The sequence below is a fragment of the Octodon degus genome, unplaced genomic scaffold, assembly GCF_000260255.1.
Source record: "Octodon degus isolate 3935 unplaced genomic scaffold, OctDeg1.0 scaffold00169, whole genome shotgun sequence".
In the NCBI taxonomy this organism is placed as follows: Eukaryota; Metazoa; Chordata; class Mammalia; order Rodentia; family Octodontidae; genus Octodon; species Octodon degus.
In genome coordinates, this window is record NW_004524745.1 from 116,622 (window position 1) to 136,847 (window position 20,226).

Genomic DNA, 20,226 nt, shown 5'->3' on the forward strand with positions numbered 1-20,226 from the left:
CATGTGGTGCTGGGGGATTGAACCGCAGTCCCTGTGCTTTGCCAAGCTTGTTCCAAGTAGGTGCTTTAGACCACTGAGCCATCTCACCAGCCCTCATTTATTTTTTTGAGACAGAGTCTCATTATATAGTTTAGGCTGGCCATGAACTCACTGTGTAGTCCTGGATGGCCTCAAACTCATGGCAATCCTACTGACTCAGCCTCCCAAGTGCTGGGATTATAGGAGTGCACCACTATACCCAGCTAAATAGCTCTCTACTGACCAGTGAAGAGTTGCTGGTTCATAATGGAACTGTAGACTTATTTATTTATTTATATTTACATATTTAGTACAAGGTCTCCCTACATAGATCAGACTCATAATGATCCTCCTGTTTTCAGTCTCCTAAGTGCTGGCGTTTCAGGTGTGTGCCACCACACCCAGTCTCTATACTGGTACTGTAGTTCTAAGTGAATATTCAGCATTTTGTTTGGGAGGCCACCATTCTGATACAAGAAGGTAAAAACCAATCAGCTCAGTGAGTCGAATTGCATGTTGTTTTCTCCTGCATTTGAGTTTTTACCTACTTGTGGGTGAAGGGCAATGGAAAACTAGTCTGTTAGCTTGATGCATCTGTGAAAATCACCATGGAAATTCGAGAGATGCATTAAAGTAAGACATATTGATGCCCAATGGAAGAACAACATTCCAGAATTGGAAGTGAATTTCCCAGGATGTTATCTTGAGGTGGTCATTGGATCATGATCCAAGGAGTAGAGGTAGAATACAGCAGCAAAGTAGATATCTAAACATATTACTCTGGGGCAGAGTCCCCAGAGAGAAGGTTACCACATAGCTACCTAATAGATTATTCTTTATTTATTTATTGTACTAAGGATTCAACTCAGGCCCTTTGCACTGAAATACATCCAAAGCTTGTCTTTATTTATTTATTTATTTATTTTGCTAATTTTAAGGCAACAACTTGCTCTTTCCAGCTGGCATCGAGCAATGGGCATCTCTGGGGGCAACAGGCACAAGTGCCGCAAGACCAGAGGCAAAAGAAAATCCTATCACAAGAAGCAGAAGTATGAGTTGGGGCACCCTGCTGTCAGCACTAAGATTGGCTCCCACCGAATACACACAATCTGAGTTCCAGGAAGGCAACAAGAAGTACTGAGCCCTGTGGCTAGATGTGGGAAACTTGCCCTGGGGCTCTGAGTGTTGTACTTGAAAAACAAGGATCATTGATGTTGCTTACAATCCATTTAATAATGAGCTGGTCTGCACTAAGACCCTGGTGAAGAACTGCATTGTGCTCATTGACAGCATGCTGTACTGACAGTGGTACAAATCCAACTATGGAGAAGGAAATTTTTTTTTGGGGGGGGGGGTTTATCTTAGGCTGCCTTAAGGGTGGGTCTGGCACATTTGTGGAGCTGGGGATAGAACCACAGTCCCCTGCTCCTGACTGAGTTTGCCCAAGCAGGCTGTTTAAACAACGGAGCTAACCTGCAAGCACCGTTTTGGGTTTTTTTTTTCAATTTTTTTTCCTTTTTTTTTTTTTTTTTTTTTTTTTTTTTTTTTTTGCCGTACCGGGGACCCTGCGCTTGCCAGGTAGGCGCTTATTCTACTGAGCTATTTCCCTGGCCCATGAATCCCACAGTGCACTGCCCCTGGGCCGAAAAAAGGGGGCCAAGCTGACTCCTGAGGAGGAGATTTTAAACAAAAAATGACCAAAGAAAATTCAAAAGAAGTATGATGAAAGAAAAAAGAACGCCATAATTAGCAGTCTTCTGGAAGAGCAGTTCCAGTAGGACAAGCTTCTTGCCTGCACTGCGTCAAGATCAGGCCAGCGTGGTGAAGCAGATGGCTATGTGCTAGAGGGCAAAGAGCTGGAGTTCTCTCTGAGAAAAATCAAGGCCTGGAAAGGCAAATAAACCTTCCCTCCTGGTTTAACTCATGAAAAAAAAAAGTGTTTATTGTTCCAAAAAAAAAAAATTAAGGCAACAACTTGTTAAGTCACTAAGTTGCTCTGGCTGGGCTCAAATTCAGGCATGGCAAGCTTCATAGATTGTATTGAACTAATGGGAATAGCACTGGGGGTAGTACACATGGGTCCTGACAGGAGTAGACACTTATTTTGGCTAGGCTTTGTATAATCAATGAGCATTGAAAATGTAAAAAAACAACAACAACAAAAACCCAACTATTAAATAATTGAAACAAAAGGTACAGTGTTATTTTGCTGCGCCAATTTAGTTAAGCTTTTGAACTTCTCAAGTTGATACAATCAGTCAACCATTACAAGTGATACAGTAAAAATATATCTGATCTTTGTCTTTATTTCATGGCAGAGTTTCAAAAATCTCCAGAACTTCCGGAATGATGAGAATCTCTCTGCTTTATTAACAAAGTGTACAAAGCTGTTTTACTTGCTCAGTCTGGTGAGACAGAACCTGTACACAAGTTACATGAAGCGGGATTACTACTTAGAGACAGGCAACCAGGGACAACAGAAGCCTAGGACTCATTGCAAACCAGTTCCCACCAAGGCTGAGGAAAGTCCAAATGGCTAAGATCTTGTCTGTGTGTGCTGCACTTGCACCATGGAACTCAGGATAGAAATCATCTTAGGTTTCATACCTGGGGGGAGCAAGGAGTTGCTGAGATAAAGCATTGAAGGACATACTATTTCTAGGGAAAATGGAGCACAGAGCACAGAGTGCCTTCATATCACAGGATGTTGCATTCACAGCTCATTCATTTTTCTTCCCAGATCATTCCACAAGTATTTTTGAGAGCCATATACAAGCAAGCAGGGAAAACTGAGTTAGTCCAAGGCCACCTTACTGTCCTGCATGTGATTATCGGCTGGGCCTCTAGATTGCTACAGGATGGAGAAGGCACCTGACATTTCTTTCTTTCTTTTACATTTTAAATGTCAGAAATCCAACCATGTGATTGGGGGCTGGAATTGTCAGTCTTTGTCCTCAAACCTCTGGAGAAATGAATTCAGTTACATGACCACTAATGATCTAACTGGTCATGCCTACATAACGAAATCTCCCAGTCTCAATTGCCACCTCATTGCAGGGGCAGGGATGGGATGGCAGGCCCAGGAATCGAACCTCCAGCCATCCGCTGAGCTATTTTGGCCTGCTCCTTCACACTTCTTTATAATATCCCAGAAGCGTAATAAAATTAACAGTGGTGCCAGTTGCACATACCTATACATGTACTAAAAACACTAAGGAGAAATGTTTTTGAGAAGTTATTGAATTATACTCTATATGCCAATCCTATCAGTGATCATTTTGTTTTGTTTATTTAGATAGGATCTCTCTATGTAGTCCAGTCTGGCCATGAATTCATGGCAATCCTCCTGCCTCAGCCTCCTGAGTGCTGGGATTACAGGTATGCACAACCATGCCTTGCTGAATCACACTTTAAGTGGGTAAATTTTATGGTATATTAATTAATATCAAAAAATTAAATAAATAATGATACCTTTTAGAAATATATACTGAAATATAGTGATAAAATAGAATGCTTGGGAATTGCTTTAAAATAATCCACTGGGAGCCGGGCATGGTGGCACATGCCTGTAATCCCAGCACTTGTTGTGAGTTCAAGGCCAGCCTGAACTGCATAGCAAGACCCTGTCTCAAAAATAAGGAAAGAGTAGATTAAGTGCTTGCCTGGCAAGCGCAAGAGTCTGAGTTCAATCCCCGGTCCAAAAAAAAAAAAAAAAAAGGTAAGAAAGAAAGAAAGAATCCACTGGGAATGTACAGTGGAACAGAAGAAATAATACTGGCCAGAAGTTGGTAATTGCTGAAACCAAGCATCTGGTGGTTCATTATACTATTTTTTCCACTATTACTTATTTGAAAGTTTTCATAAAAGTGCTGGGCATGGTGGCTCACATCTGTGGTATAGCACTCAGAAGGCTAGGACAGGAAGATTATCACAAGTTTGAGGCCAGCCTAGCCTACATAGTGAATTCAAAGCCCACCTGAACTGCATAGCAAGACCCTGTCTCAAAAAGCCAAAAATAAAGAAAATAAGTTTTTTTAAACAAAAAGCTTAACAAATGTTTTCTCAGAAGACAAAAGAGTGTTTCTTATTTTGATACTTTACCTGTTCAGAGTCACCTGACCCCAGCCCAGTCGAAGGACATGAATTATTAAGAGGAACCTGAGAGGCTGGGAAGCCATGGAGTCCGGAGAGGCACTGAGCACAGGGGCTGGTGTGGGCCAAGAACCTCAGGAGGCCCACACTGTCCCACCCAGCCCACTCACCATGCTGACTGTGGTGGTAGAAGTGGAGCTCAGGAGGGGTTCAGGTGAGAAGCTTTGAAAGCCAGGAGAGTGTTTTGTAATAGGCAGGCCTAGACCAGTGAAGGTAGGGAAGCCAAGGTACACACTGAAGGCAGAATGTGGGAATCCTGAAGCTTGGTTTCCCTTGCGAGAGTTGATGTGAAGCCCACCCTTCTCAGACCCTGAGGAGATCCAGAGTCCTTTACTTCTTTTGGAGGAACCCAAGAGCCTTCGCTTGCTTCCTTCGAGAACTCTGGAGAGTCAGGTAAATGGGGTAGGGTGGGGCAGGGGAGGAGAAGACACTGCTGACCTGGGCTCTGTCCACAGGAACAATGCTTCACCTTTGACAGAGTCTTGGGCCTGGATGCTGCTCAGGTAAGGTGGTCTGAGAAGGAGATGGGAGGAAGATGGAATCTTCAGGCCCCCAAATGCTGGGAAGTTGACTGCTCTCCAGGCCTTGTGCTCAAGGCAGGCTGGCACAGGGCAACTTGAGATGGTGGAGTGTGCCTATTTTACCCTGCAGGAGGCAGAGCAAGAGCTGCTGTCACGAATCCAGTCTACACTGGCTTTGGTGGGCAGAGGGTACAATGTAGCCCTGATTCTCCGGGGCCGGGAAACAGAGGCACCCCGACTTGTACCACAGGTAAGGAGTCAACAGATCACATGTCTCTTGAGGCTCAGGTGTCACCTCCTCCAGAAGACTTAAGAGAATCTGCCTGCCTACCTAAGCCAGATGGGGTTTGCCTCATTGGAGCTGCTGTCGCATCCTGTGTACATAAGGAAGTTTTGGCAGTGTCAGTTTATACAGCTATTGGGAAGTCAGGAAAGGGGAGAAGCTGGGAATGGTGAGTGTCAGGGAGGTGTGCTGTGCAAGGAGCAAATCTAATTTTCACAGTTGTTGGTAATTCTAATAATACAAACTCAAAGGTTTTGTTGTGAGATAAATGTGGGGACATTTATCAAAATGTCCCCAAATCAAAATAGCTGCCTCAGAACCTTGTCATCGCCCCCACTCTGCAAGTCCAAGGTCCCACTGAAAATGCTGGCTCATTTACCTGGCTCATTGTGAATCTGAGGGCTTGGGCTGAATCTGTTCTGGGCACCATGCTCCCGAGGCCTGGAATAGACGTCATCCTTGTGAAATGCTGGATGAGACTGATGCTTTCCTTATCCCCACTGAGCAACTTCCTTTGCTTAGCTGCTGCAGGTGCTGTTTGAGCAAACTCTGCTCCTCCATCGCTCTGACTGCATGCTCAGTACCCTTAGCCTGGTGCAGGTGAGACCCTTGGGGGAGGAGGGAATGTGGCAAGGTCACATGACACCGCAGAAAGAGCCTGAGCCCGAGGGGAACTAGAAGAGCTTGGGTTCAGTCCCTCTTTGTTCTTTGCCTCTCTTGGCTCACCTTTGCCCCGACTAGGAAATGGATAAATTCTTGTACCATGTTTAGTTACACAGGCCCCCATGGGAGGGGGAAAGGCTCATCTTGACACAGATGTGTTTGTGTAATCCCAGATCAGCCCTAGCGGGAGGATCCAGGACCTGCTCTGTCCAGGACTAGAGGACCTTTCTGTGTTGGAGGTGGCCCCTCTGGGCTTGTGAGTTGTTAGGGCGCAAGGGGGGCTGAGGCTGCTGTCTTTTTTTTTGGCGGAACTGGGGATTGAACTCCAGCCCTTGCACTTGCCAGGGAAGCGCTTATTCCACTGAGCCATCTCCGCAGCCCAAGGGTGCTGTCTTAAGGCAGGGCTGACATCCCCAAACCAAGCCCTTAGAGGTTTCTACACACTGCCATTCCAGAGAAAGGAAGCTCTGAGCTTGGCATCATACTCACAAGGCCTGAGTCTGTTCCCAAAACCCCCTCCCACACTCTTGCCTTCATCCTATATGCCCTCTTACTCCTCACTCCCCAGTTAGATCTTTTCCACTTACAACTCTTCAACTCCATTCCCCACCCCCATGTCCTGACTCAGTCCATTCTCACACTAGGTACTTCTGAGTATCTCACTAAGCAAGACTTTAGTCTCTCTATCTGTGAAAAAGGGGTAATACCTACTACCCTGCTCCCACCCCTGGTAAACTACACAAGGAAAAACAAGATCATCAAGATGAGAGGCTCATAGGAAGGGCTACTGGGCCTGAGGCCCCTAAGATTGTTCTTACAGGCCAAGGACACTTTCACGGGAGAATCTAGGAGTCAGAACAGAACTCTAGCAGCTCAGCCCAGAATCCCTTCCTTCAGGGTGGTGGAAGGTACCAGTGAAGTGGAGGTGTCTGACTCAAGAGCTGCTTCAGAGCTGTATTTGCAGGCTACAGTGCATGAAGGCAGGTGAGCACAAGAGGGCACCTTGCACCCCTCTTCCCTAGGCATTTGGCCTGAGCCTACCCTACCCTCTGCAGGACTTGTCTGCTGACGCTCACTGTTTCCTGTTCTGGTCCTGAACCTCCTGAGTGGTCTGGGACCCGGGGTGTGTGGAGAGGTGCTTTGCGGATCTTGCAGCTCCCAGGAGGCCTGTAAGTCTGAGAAGTTTTCTGATTCTACTGGGAGGAGAGAGGGTAGCAAATATGGTTGTGATAAACCTATGGGACCCCTGTTCTGAAAGGTTTGCCATCTTGGGCCTAGGGCAACATCAAAATCTTTCCTCCTTTCTTCGGCACTGATGGCTGTGCACCCTGGAGTCCAGGCTAATATCCTTTGTTGGCAAATGATGTGGTCAAAGGCAACAGGAGAGAGATTTTATGAAATTGCTAGCTACTTTCTTTTCTTTTTTTAAATGTATTTAGTACAGGGTCTAGAGGATCTACAGGGTTTCATTGTAGATCAGACTTGTAGTGATTCTCCTGTTTTCAGCCTCCCAAGTGCTGGGATTACAGGCATGCACATGCCCAGTCTCAGTGAGCCCTGGGGGGCACACCAGGAGGGGGGGGCGCACACACAAAGGACCGAACCCCGGGCCACTGCACTCTCACTTTCTATATGTGCATTTTCCAGTTACTGTTTTTTCAGAAGTTGGTAAAAGCATTGGCGGGAGCTTTGCAAATAGTATCTTCAAGCATTTTTGTCTGATTTTTTCAGACTGTTTCTCTACTTTTTAATTATTATTATTATTATTATTATTATTATTTATTTTTTTTTTTTTTTGGCAGAACCGGAGATTGAACTGAGGCCCTTGCACTTGCCAGAGAAGCACTTCTTCTACTGAGCTATCTCCCCAGCCCCAATTTTTACATTTCTAATTCATGTCCAGCCACTTACTTTCCTTCTATTATATCAAACTACAAACAATTAAAGAACCTAAATGTCCAAAAACCAAGATTGGAAATTTCCCAAGTAACTGTATCAGTATGCCCCAATCCATACCTTTTTCTCAGTGCTAAAAAATAATGAATACAAGTGTGGTGGAGCAAGTCTGGATGCTAACATTTTCCGGGCTTAGACAGGAGGATCACAATAGAGCCCACCCTGGGCAATTTAACAACTTAGCGAGGCCCTATCTCAAAATTAAAAATAAAAGGACCTGGGGATGTCGCACAATATAAAGACTCTGGGTTAGAGCCACAGGCTGGGTACAACCTCAATCTCCAATCATATGGCACTAGAAACTAAAAATTTAAAATTAATTTTAAAAATTTATAATATCATTGAAACATTGTCAAATTTAGAAGTCCTGGGCTGGAGATATAGCTCAGTGGCACACAGCCTGCCTGATAAGCCTAAGGTCCTGAGTTTGATTCTTGATACCAGAAAAAAAAAAAAAAAAAGAAAAAGTACTTTGAATTCAAGACTATCCCACTGTTTTATTTCTCTCTCTCTCTCTCTCTCTCTCTCTCTCTCTCTCTCTCTCTCTCTCATTGTGTAAGAGTCCTTTTTTATTTTATTTATTTTAGGAATTGGGCATTGAACTCAGGCTCTTGTGCTTGCCAGGGAAGTGCTTATCCTCTGAGCCATCTCCCCAGCCCCAAGAGTCCTTAAAAAAAAAAAAAGCTAGTTATGTTGAAATAATTAATATACCATAAAGTTTATTCCCTTAAATGAATAAGCTAAGTAGCTCTTAGCATACTCACAAAATTGTGCATTGCTCAGCACTAATGTTAAATAAAAAATAGGAGATATCTGAAATAAAAGGGATTATTGATATGTTACAGGTGCTAGATAAAAATAAAAGGACCTATTATGGGAGAAATTTTCTGAGCCATCAGCAGTACAGGAAAATAGTAGTTGGAAAATGTTTGCCAGATTTAAGAAGCCAGGCTATTTGAAATGAAACTCTGGGGAGAAGAAAATCCCAGCCCCCATAGAAGCTAGTCTACAAGGGAGTTGCTATTGCTTTTTTCTTGGTTGGTTTTGCAAGCTGAGTGTGATTGAGCCTTGATGGCTATTCTTACCACATAGGGAAGAAATGTGGAGCAGCTTTGTTGTTTCCTCTTTGTTGATTTGTCACAAGCTATCAGCTTAAATAAACCCTTATCTTATCTTTTCTTCTGCTCCATTCTCTGTCCAATAACTAAAATTAGAACATCTGAAGATTATTTTATTAATAGTTTTAGAACATTTTCCTCTCTCCAAAAAAAGATACTTTTTTTTTTTTGCAGACCTTCCACACCCTGCTTTCCCTCAGCCCAAACAGAAATATAGACAGAAAAAAAAGGGAAAAACTTCCCTAAGTTCTAGACTATTGCACTGTTTTCTTTCATTTCTCTTTTTCATTGGGTAAGATTTCTTTTTTTAAAAAAATAGCTAGCTATGCTAAAATATAATTAATACAATCCCTACTGATTAATATGATTTTTCACTGATTTTTCTGTGTATAAAGATGTGACCAGGGGCCGGGGAGATGGCTCAGTAGAATAAGTGCTTCCCTGGCAAGCACAAGGGTCTGAGTTCTGAGTTCAATCCCCAGTTCTCAAAAAAAAAAAAAAGACATGACCAGAAAAGATGATAGGCCACACCTATAATCTCAGGATTTAGAAGGTTGAGGCTGGAGAGTCACTGTGAATTCAAGGTCATCCTGGGCTACACAGTGAGTTCAGGACCAGCCTAAACTACATAGTGAGATCCTATTTCAAAATAAAACTAAGCTAAACGAAACAACTCATCTCAACTCAACTAAAAATATGTCTATATTGGTCATTTTCATATACAGTAAATAAAATCATGCCATATGTGATCTTTTGTGTATAGTTTTTTCATTTAACATCATATTTTGGGGGCCAGTCAGATAGCTCAGTGGACAAAAGCACTTGCTTAAGCAGAGCAGAGTGGCCTGAGTTCTATCCCTGGAGCGCCATGCTGGCTCTGCCCCCAGGGTGCGCTGAAATGGTGATTGAGACTGGGCGTGGTAGTGCCTGTAATCCCAGCATTTGGGAAGCTGAAAACAGGAGTCCGATCTATGTAGTGAGACCCTGTAGACCCTGTACTAAATACTTAAAAATAAAAATAACATATTTTTAAGGTTCATTCAAGTTGTAATATCCCTTTGTACAAATATACCATATTACCTGTATCATTTCTCCACTGAGGGAAATTTGAGTTGTTCCCATGTTTAGTTATTGTAAACAACGCTGCACCAAACATTCATGTACAAGTTTTTGTTGGACATATGTTTTCGATCCTCCCAGGTACATACTGAAAAGTGATATTGGTGGGTCATATGATAACTTAATATTTATTTATTTATTTGTTTTGATTTTTTGACACAGGGTCTGCCTATGTCAAGGTCCAAGCTGGTTTTGAACTCACTTTGTAGCACACACTGGCCTGGATCTCATGGCAACCCTCTTGCCTCAGCCTCCTGAGTGCTGGGATTACTGTGTGTGCCACAACACCAGACTTACATGGTTAATTCAATTTTAAATTTTGTCTTTATTGAGGTAAAATTCACATTACACAAAATTAGCTATTAATCATGTTATATACAATTTAGCAACATTTAGTACATTTGCAATGTTCTGCAACTCTCTAGTTCCAAGACATTTTTCATCACCTGAAAGGGAACTCTTGGACACACTATGCAGTCATTCTGCAGTTTTTCTTTCTCCAGCCCCTGCCAAACACAATTTAACCAATGAATCTCCATGGATTCATTTGCTTCATATAAATACATACATGCAATGTGTGACCTTTTTGGTCTAGCTTATTCATTTAGAAAATTGTTTTCAAGGTTTACCATATTGTAGTATATAACATTCCTCTTTATGGTCAAATAAGCTTCTAATGTACAGATGTGCCACTTTTGTGGTGGTCAGTTGATGACTACTGGTATTGTCATATTCCTTTCCTATGAATATTCATGCACAAGTACTTGTTTGAATACCCCTTTTCAATTCTTTTGAGTATATACCCAGGAGTGGAATAGCTGGGTCATGTGGTAATTCTATGTGTATTTTATTTTACTTTTCATGGTGCTGGAGATTGGTTACAGGGCTTTGTATAGGCTAAGCAAATACTGTGCTACTGAGTGACAACTCCAATTCCTCTGTTTAACCTTTGAAGAACCACTGGACTATTTTTCACAGTATTATACTAGCTTATATTTACAGCAGCAACGTATGAAGGCTTTAGTTCCTCCACATCCTTATCAACATTTTTTATGCTTTTAAAATTATGGCTATAGCACCTAGTGGTTGGGAGTAGTATCACACTGAGGTTTTCATTTGCATTTTTTTTTTTTTTTTTTTTGTCTGATTAGGAAACTCCGCTCCTGTTTCACTTTATTTTTTTTTCATAATTTTATTGATAAACAAATAGCAATGAGACAGTTTCAAATCAAATCGCTAGGACAGTTTCAATAACTAACACACTGCATACATTCTTCTTAGTGGTTAATTGTCATTTGCATTTCTTTAATAACTAATGAAGATGAGAATGCTTATGTGTGCTTATTGGCCATTCTTGTCTCTTCTTTAGAAAACTATCTCTTCACATCCTCTGCCTATTTTAATTGGGTCATTTGTCTTGTTATAATTTTACTCAAAGTTTCTATTTATTGTTGGGTCAGTTTTGTAATTATGTGTTTTTAGGAGACTGTTCATTTCATTTAGGTCCTCTTGACAGGATTTTTGAAAATTATTTCTTCTTTTTTGACCATTATTTCTTTAAATATTCTTTCTGTTCCTTTGTTTCATTTCCATTTGGCATCTGAAGTATACATATGTTAGCACACTTGATGTTGTTCCACAGGTCTCTTGGGATCTGCTAATTTTTCTCTGTTAACAGTCTATTATTTGAGAGATCATGACTTGATTTATTTCAGTTGTCTGAAATAATTAAATTTGTCTAGTAAATTCAATGTTTGACATTTATGTATCCTGCAAGATAGTTTATGTTCATTCCTTTTTATTCCTATGAGCCATACTTTCTTATTCTTTGGCATGCATCTGTTTTTTTGTTGAAAGTAGATTATTTTTCATATTTTTGTAAGATTGTACTTGTCATTTTTTTTGTATTTGTCATATTGATCTCCTAGGTCTCTCTTCCTTTAGTTTAGTTTTTTGACATTTAGGATATTACAATATGGTTACTGTAGGAATCAGAGTCTTTATACTCTCTAGGATTTGCTCTAGGGGCCTGGCCTTAGCTCAGTTGTTTAAGTGGCTGCTTCCACAAAGCTGTCAGCCTCAGGTTGCTGTAGTTCGATCTCCACAACTCTCCAGCCAGCCAAACCAGCCATGAGGGCATTCGGAGCAAAAAAAAAAAAAAAAAAAAAACAAAAAAAAACCTAGGATTTGCTCTTGCTTGTGGTGGGTTGTGGCCATCTGTTTGCCTAGTCATTTTTCTAAACAACTTCTGAAAAATTACATTCTGTGTGGTCACAAAAGCCTTCATTCTCTCATCTCACTGGCTGGCCAGTAACTCAACATAGAAGTCTTTAAATGAATGGGGTCTGTACTTTTGGAAACCCAAGAGAAAAAAGCACAAGACAGGGCATGCATGCAAAAAAAAAAAAAAAAAAAAAAAAAAAAAAGAGGTAGGAAGTAAACAAATGAGAAGTAAAAAAGATTAAAGGAAAATAAAAATAAAAATTCTCTAGATCTCTGCAAATCAGCTTTATGTGTTGAGTTCCTCCCTCCTAGGCCATTTACAGCTCTGCCTTGTCCTACATTTCAGTCAGATGTTACAGCTTAGTACTCTTGGGTCTCTTCCATGTGCGAAGCCTGCCATGAGTGTGTTTTCTAGGTTCCACATTATAAACAGAAACTTAAAAAAACCAGAAATCTCATTCCCTAATTTTTCCTCTTATTCTTTCTATGAGTATGTAATTTGCTTCAATTGTTATTTTTATTTCAAGAAGCTTTGGTTTGTTATTTTTGCCTTTCAGTGTTTTCAAGGAATATCCTATGTGTAACCAACCACTCATGCAAAACAAAAAGAAGTTCCATTTGAGCTGGTCATGATGGTGCACACTTACAATCACAGCACTCGAGAACACTAAGTCAGGAGGACTGTGAATTTGAGCCCAGCCTGAGCTACTTAGTGAGTTCAAAACAAAAAAATAAAATAGCTTAGTGTGAAGGCCCTGGATTCAATTCCTAGTACCAAAACCAACTAAACAAACAAACAAAATCTCTCAGTGCTGGGAACAGATATGTGCTATAGTGAGTCTTAACACCCACAAAGAACTCTCACTGTGTTTAAGTTGCTTGTCTCCTGGTGGAGCATTCATCTGGGTGCCCTAGACCTCTAAGTCTCCCAGAGTTAAGTTGAGTTGATTATATGAGTTGATTCTGTTCACTTTTGTCAGGTGTTTCTGGTGCTAGATGGATGTCTGGAGTTCCTTAGTGTAGTATTTTCACCAATGCCACCTTGCTTTAACCTTTATTTATTTATTTATTTATTTATTTATTTGATACAGAGTCTCACATGCAGTTCAGGCTCATAGTGATCCTCCTGTCTCAGCATCCCCAGAGCTAGAATTACAGGCCTTCCAGGGCTTGAATGGCATGTGGTACTCAGATCAAACTCAGGTCCTTGCATGTTTTGTTTTGAGACAAGTTCTCACTATGCAGTTCAGGCTGGCCTTGTGCTCACTTACTATAGCCCAGGCTGGCCTCATGGTGATTCTCCTGTTTCAGCCTCTCAAGTGCTGGGATTACCAGCACATGGTGTGCCACCATGCCTGCCCCTTTATTGATCTTTTTTTTTTTTTTTTGTATTTTAGGTAAGGGTCTACAGGATGTTCAGGGTCTCACTACTAGATTGGACTCAAAGAGCTGGGATTACAGGTGTACACCACTAGTCTCAATTGTCTCAGCAGCCCCGGGGGTGGGGCTGGCACAGCATGCCCAGGGATCGAACCCCTGGCCCCTGTGACTGCTTGCAGGTGCTTTAATCTGCTACCCTATTTGGCAGGCCCTACCTTTACTGATCTTGATTTGGATTATCTTTTTGTTAATGAGTTCTAAAAGCTCTTTATGTATTCTGATACAAGTCACTTTTAGATATAAAATTCTGTACCATCCAAATTCAAAAAAAAAAAAAATTTGTACCATGACATTATGGTTTGCATCTAGTTGTCCCCCCAAAGCCTCATGTAAATCATGAGGTGGTTGTGCTTGAGGAGCAGCATATGGCTTGAGGGATGGAGCCAGAGGATCCAGGGAGGGGCTTGAGGGGGTGGCCAGAGAGGTGCCAACCCTTAAACTGACAGCCAGCGCCTCCCTGACTCCCTACCCCCAGGCCTGGTGGCCTCTCTTGGAGGTATGGAGCGGATCATCCTGGACACCACAGCATGCCAGCCTCTCTTCCAAACCTTGTACGTGGGACGGCAGTGTCTTGAGGTCTTGCTATGTAATTTAGTCTGCTTTAAACTATGAAACTTGCAGTAACTGTGAGCTAAATAAACCTTTCCTTCCCTAAGCTTGAGTGTCAGGCATTTGTCCCAGCAACAAGAGAAGACTAACAAATATACATGAGAATGTATTACTTCTCTAAATTTTAAATAAAAGCAACAAAATAAACATCGATGCCAAGCTGCAAATCTGGTGGTGTGCAGAAGTTGTAGGAAATAGTAAGTTTGCCCATTAGAGTGTGATTCTGCTCAGTTTTTTTCCCCCTTTTTTCCTGCTCAGTTTCTTGCCCTATCCTCTGTTTTTCTTTTTCCCTTCCTTTTGCAGAGACTGCCCCCTACTGAGGGTATTGGCTGGTGAGGTTGGAGAGATCGAGGGCTCTCTGCCTTGGATTGTCTCACAGCTCCTAGAAGGAAACAACTATGGTGGCCTACTCCTCCGTCTGGACCCCCAAGGTGACTGGGGGGAGGTTGTGGGATCATTTGGGAAGCTCTAGGATAGTAGTGGTGAACCTAGGGCACATGTGCCACAGTGGGCTGTTTGTATCACTGAAAGGTTTGCCATCACTACTCTCTAGGATGAGGGCTTAAAACTGCCTCATCCTGTCACTGAATGAGCCCCTGCCCAATCCCAACCCAGAGAGGAGGGTGGAAGGGAGAGAGAGAGAGAGAGAGAGAGAGAGAGAGAGAGAGAGAGAGAGAATGAATATGACCCTCTGGGAAGGCCAGCATTCAGAAAGGTCCCATTAGCTGGGTATAGTGGCACACATTTGTAAACCTAACACTCAGGAGGCTGAAGCAGGACTGCTAAGAACTCAAGGCTAGCCTGAGCTACATAGTAGTGAGTTCCATGTGAATTCAGGTAGGTACTTATGCCACTGAGCTATATCCCTGGCCCCCTCCATGTGAATTCAAAGCCAGCTTGAATGACACAGCAAGACCTTGTCTCCAAAGACAAACAAAAAAAGCCAAAAATAAGTGATACTATATAGGATGATACATTTCTTATACTTTTAATGTTTTTTTAACTTGCCATAACAAGAGTTTTTAAAAAATGGACTCTGACTCAAAAATAAACAAACACGTCTTCCTTTGGCCAGTAAGTTCCCAGACCTCACCCTATGCCAGGCTGTATGAAATGAAGACAAGTTGGAGCAGTTCACACTCTTCTAGATAAAGCAGTCATGCATTTACCAATAGGCCAGCTTGGTATCATGATTAAGAGCAGAGGCTTTCGTGTCAGACAGAACTGGACGTGTCAACTCTGCCACTCACCAAGAAGTTCCTTGACCTCTCCACACTTCAGTCATCTCATCTGGAAAATGTGAGGGAGGCAGGACTGATCAGAGTTGCTATGAATAAAAAGAGGTAATCTATGACAAGCCTTAACACAGTGTCATCAAGCACATGTGAAAGTCTAATAAAAGTTATTTTGAAGAATGATGGTCTTAATGGAATTTTAAAGTATTATAGGCAGTGTGCCCTGGAGTTCACAGGAAAAGAAATCCACTATGAGTCTCCCCTTACAGGTAGCTCCCTGAGTTTGCTTCAGGGTGCTCTGCTGGGGGCCTCACAAAGAAGGATGCAAGTGAAACAGGTGAAGCCCATCCTGTGGAACGCAGTAGAAGAGGCCCGGGTCCGCCGAGCTGGCCTGAAGACCCTGCGTTTAGGCCTCCTTGGAAACACCTTGACAGATGAAAGGCTTAGGCAGCTGGGCAGGGCACTCCGGGAGCTACAGGTGATCAAGGTGAGGCCTGGGGGCTCCTGGACCAACAATGATCAGGGCCCACTCTGAGCTTTTTTCTATAGGTGGTAAAGGCCTGGAGCCAGTATCCAAGAGGCCCAGTACCCAAAGGGGCCACAGCCAAGGTGGAGGAGCTCCTAGAGCCACAGGTATGTCTTTGCCTCCAACTTCTTAGGACTCAATTTATGTCAGCTTGTTTACATAGCATTCTATTTGTTCTTTGATTTATTGATTCTACAACATTCACTGACCATCTATTATATGTTGGGGATAGTGCTATGTCAGCCCTAAGCATTTCCTGTCTTTGTGGCACTTATTACCTTCTGAGAAGAAACAATTACAACACTATGATTGGTGCTCTGAAAGGCTTATAAACATCTGCTTCTGTCAAGCATCTAAGTTAGCTTGGGCAAGAGAGGAAGGAAGACTTCATGGAGGAAGTGATTATGGGTTAGCAAAGATGAGTGAAGAATGTTCTAGGAAGAAAATAACAGGAGAGACTCAAGAGGTGAATGAGCACTTGATGTCTCTGGGTGACTGAAAGTAGCTCACTTTGCTGGAGAGTGCAGTTTAAAGAGAAACTTTAACTTTTCACGGGAGAAAGATTGGAAAGCAAAGCAGGGAGCAGCTGTGAAAGGGCTTTATAAACCTATTGAGTGGTTCTGACTGTCTTCAAGGTCCAAGGCAAGCCACTGAAGTACTGTAAGCAGGGGAGAAGACACTGCTCCCATTTGTCAGGTGAGAAAACTGAGGCTGAGATGTGAATAGCCCAGTCACCAACACAATCAGCAGCAGCAGAGGTGCAATCATACTCAAACTCTTATTAGACTCCTAATCCAGCACTCTTGTATCCTCTTAGGCATGGCCTTTCTAGAGGAGAAAGGGATGCTGTCTCCATGATTTCTTGTAGGGTATTTAAAACCCTATCTCTCTTGGTCCTCTTTCCTTAAACTGTGTTTACAGTCCTGGGGTAGGAGAATTAGGCATTACTCCCAGTTATTGATCAAGTATTTTAGGCCATTACATTTCAAGCTGTCCACAATTTTTATCATCTCTGCTTTACAGAGTACATGGAGACTCAAAGGCTAGTTAACTGCCTGAGGTTATACACCTAACAATGGGATGGATGTTGGTCCCATTCCAAATCCCTGTGATTAGCCTAAAGTGTTCTGGGAGGAAAGGTGTGGAATTGCCATTCCTAATATAGTTTCAGCAGATGACAGACTCAACTGTAGCTATAGCTTAAGTCTAAAGGGGGAATGCCAACGTGGATCTGGAACTTGGAGGCTAGCTCGTGTGTGTGTGTGTGTGTCTGTGTGTTCCCCTCCGTGTTGGTCTATTTTCCTTTAGTGGCAGGAAGAACAGCATTTCTAGGGCCTGGGCTCCATCAAAAGCATTCCCTCAGCAACTCTGAAGACCAGGTAATACCTCACATACCCCAGGAATGACTGGAAACTGTGGAGGGGAGTCAGGAGTCCCAGAGACCATCTAACCTGCTTCCTGCTTTCCCCACCCTGACATTATGGAGGAATATAGAGCTACCAGCAATAAAGGACTTGAAGGGCTACTGAATCCCAGAAAGTTCTGGGAAAGGCTATTTTCATTCTGGGCTGGATTAGGGTTGTGGGATTTCCAGGGCCTCTGATATACTATGGGCAATGCCAAGGACTTCTCTCTCCTACCATGGCCTCTTGAGTCTGTGCCCACGCTACAGGCTCTTCAAGGTAAGGCCCTAGATGTAGTTCTTTTTTTTTTTTTTTTTTCCCTAGGTGTAGTACTGATAGCATCCCTAGAAATTAGGCTCTTTGGGAAAAGCTGGGCCCTCTGTTCCAAGCTATGTATATATGAACTTGTCTGAACCTAAGTTAACATTCTCTAGGCCTGCCAGGCCCCAGATGTGGCCCTGCAGTTCCTTCTGGCCCAGGCCCAGAGGCAAAGACTGCAACAGCAGCACCAAATTTGGATCCAAGAGGAGTTGAAACACTTGGGACAGGACAGTGCAGGTGGACACGTCAAAGGCCCTGTGACTGAGGAGCAGATAAAAAAAGTAAGTAGGGGACTACGATCCATCATCAATCAAAACTTACTGGTCCACAGCATCTCATGGCCCTCAAAGCCTTGTATGGGATAGAGAAGCAATCCTCTACCTGTGCTGCAGTGGCAGGAGAGCTAGGGATTGTGGAAACAAAGAACACATCACCAAGGCTGGAATGGATCACACATGGCATTAGACAGACCGAGGACACACAGAAATCAGCCAAAAGAAATTAAGACTCAGCCCCACAAGGGCAGTCAGTGTTTACCATAAGAACATCCAGTAAATGTAACTTGTTTGACTGAATTAAGAAACAAAATTTATGTGGTGGTGGTGGAGGGAGTGGTGATGTTCTCTGAATAAAACTGTGTTAAGTCTACAGGTAAGCAATGGCAAAATAAGCTCTGAGAACTACAAACTGTCCTGTCTGACTTGAGCCTACTGTGTAGTCACAGGTAAGGCTGAAGAGAAAGTGCATCACATCTCTGGGTTTTGGATTTTACCCTAACGATTAGGGAACTATTGAAAGGTACGTGCCATCTCTGTCCCTTACTAGCTATGGGAATCTGGACAAATTAGGTCACCTCCCTGATTCAGTTTCCAAATCTGTAAAATGGCAACTACCCTGTAAGGTTAATAAATAATACAATTATGTGTTTAGCAAACAGCATGGCATACTGCTGGCACTTAGTGGCTATAAATTATCTTCTCTGCAGCTCAGCGAAGAGAGACAGAGATGGCTCTGGGAGCAGACAGTGCTGAGGCTCCAGGTGGAGGCCCTCCAGGCAGAGCGGGATACGGCAGAGCAGGACCTGGCAACTCTATACGACTTGCATGTACAAGCCACTCGTGTTCAGACATGCCACATGCTTCAGGTCAGTGGGGACAGATGGCAGGCCCTGAGCTGGTGTCAAGGTTGGCTGGCTGACAGGCATCTGTGAATCTGGGCACAGGTATTCCGAGCCTGGCAGGGGCTATGGGAGGAAAAGGCCACAACTACAGAGCACCATCTTCGTGGCCTGCTGGCTCATGTGCTGCAAGACACTATTCATCTGGCCTCAAAGAACCAGGAGCTCCAAGCCCAGAACCAGCAGCTGCAGCTTCAGCAGTGTGCAAGCAAGCCTGGGGCAGTCACACTGGACACATGTCTTGGAGAGCAAGTTGGTGATCAGGAACCCTTCAAGGGAAGTTTCCTTCCTTCTCATTCTCAAGAGTCCTAGAAGGGAGAGGGTGCGATATGACAACAAAGTAGAACCTCATTATAGGCGATCAATTGCCTTACTAACCACATCTCACTGTGCCAGTTTCCACTAAGTACCTGAGAGGTAATACTTCATTTTGTCTTTTCTGGTATTTTGTCAAAACTACAGTCAACCTACTTAGGTATTACTTGACTTCATTTCAAAGATGAAGCAATGGAAGCTGAAGATGTTAAATCAAAGGACTATCGACTAAATTAGAATTTTAAAATGAAGTTGGCTATAGCTGCACATTACAGTAGTTTTCTAAGATTCCCTTTGCAGGGCTGGTGAGAATAGCTCAGTGGACTAAGTGCCTGCCTGGCAAGTCCAAGGTTGATCCTGCGCTGGCCCTGCTCCCCAGCGCACTGAGCTGGCCATGGAGATCAGGAGCGGTGGCACACACCTGTAATCCCAGCACTGGGGAGGCTGAAAACAGGATTGCTACAAGGCTGAGCTGTCTAGTGAGACCTTGTACCAAAAACATAAAAAAGAAAATCCACTTTGCATCAAAATTACAAAGCATTTGTTCAACCACTGAACTATACCTACCCTAGAACTTTTTTTGGTTCCAGAGATCAAATTTAGGACCTCATGCTTGCCAGGGAGGTGCTGTGCTGCTGAGCTATATCCCTAGTTTCTGAACTCCTATTTTGACAAGCGTAACAGGTGTTCTACTATGGAAGTAAGAGTGTGGCATTCTTCTGGCCAGGACTTCAAAGGGCAGAGTATCATAGGATCAAGAGGAAATAAGAGGGGCCGGGGAGACAGCTCAGCAGAAATGCTTGCCTGGCAAGCGCAAGGGCCTGAGTCCAATCCCCGGTTCCTCAAAAAAAAAAAAAAAGAGGAAATAAGAATCAAAACCACATTCACAGTCTTAAAATTTTCTTTGTCTAGTTTCTTCTGCTGGATACAGTACCTTCTATTTTCAAGACTTTATTCTCTATAGTCCAAGTTTTATGCTTTAGGAAAATTTCAAAAGCTCTGTGACAAAGAAGTCTTAACTCCATGGAGTTTCCAAAATAAGTAACAATACTGACAACAGCTGAAAGAAATGTTACGGAATTAAGATACTCAGGAGACCAAGGGAATACTACTTTTAGGAGAGATGTATAACATAAGACATAGGGCA

The 20,226-nt window shown here is 42.9% G+C and overlaps 1 protein-coding gene across 1 annotated transcript; it reads left to right on the forward strand.

Moving 5' to 3' along the window:
* The first annotated feature begins 4,474 nt into the window (after nt 1–4,474).
* Nucleotides 4,475–20,164, forward strand: LOC101586460. Its single transcript, XM_023703370.1, has 14 exons — nt 4,475–4,941; nt 5,497–5,574; nt 5,811–5,893; nt 6,535–6,621; nt 6,693–6,806; nt 14,406–14,533; nt 15,607–15,815; nt 15,887–15,970; nt 16,499–16,559; nt 17,172–17,242; nt 17,701–17,949; nt 18,504–18,731; nt 18,810–19,072; nt 20,014–20,164. The coding sequence occupies exons 1-14, from the start codon at nt 4,792–4,794 to the stop codon at nt 20,060–20,062; spliced, it is 1,854 nt and encodes a 617-aa protein (XP_023559138.1). The 5' UTR covers nt 4,475–4,791; the 3' UTR covers nt 20,063–20,164.
* The last annotated feature ends 62 nt before the right edge of the window (nt 20,165–20,226 follow it).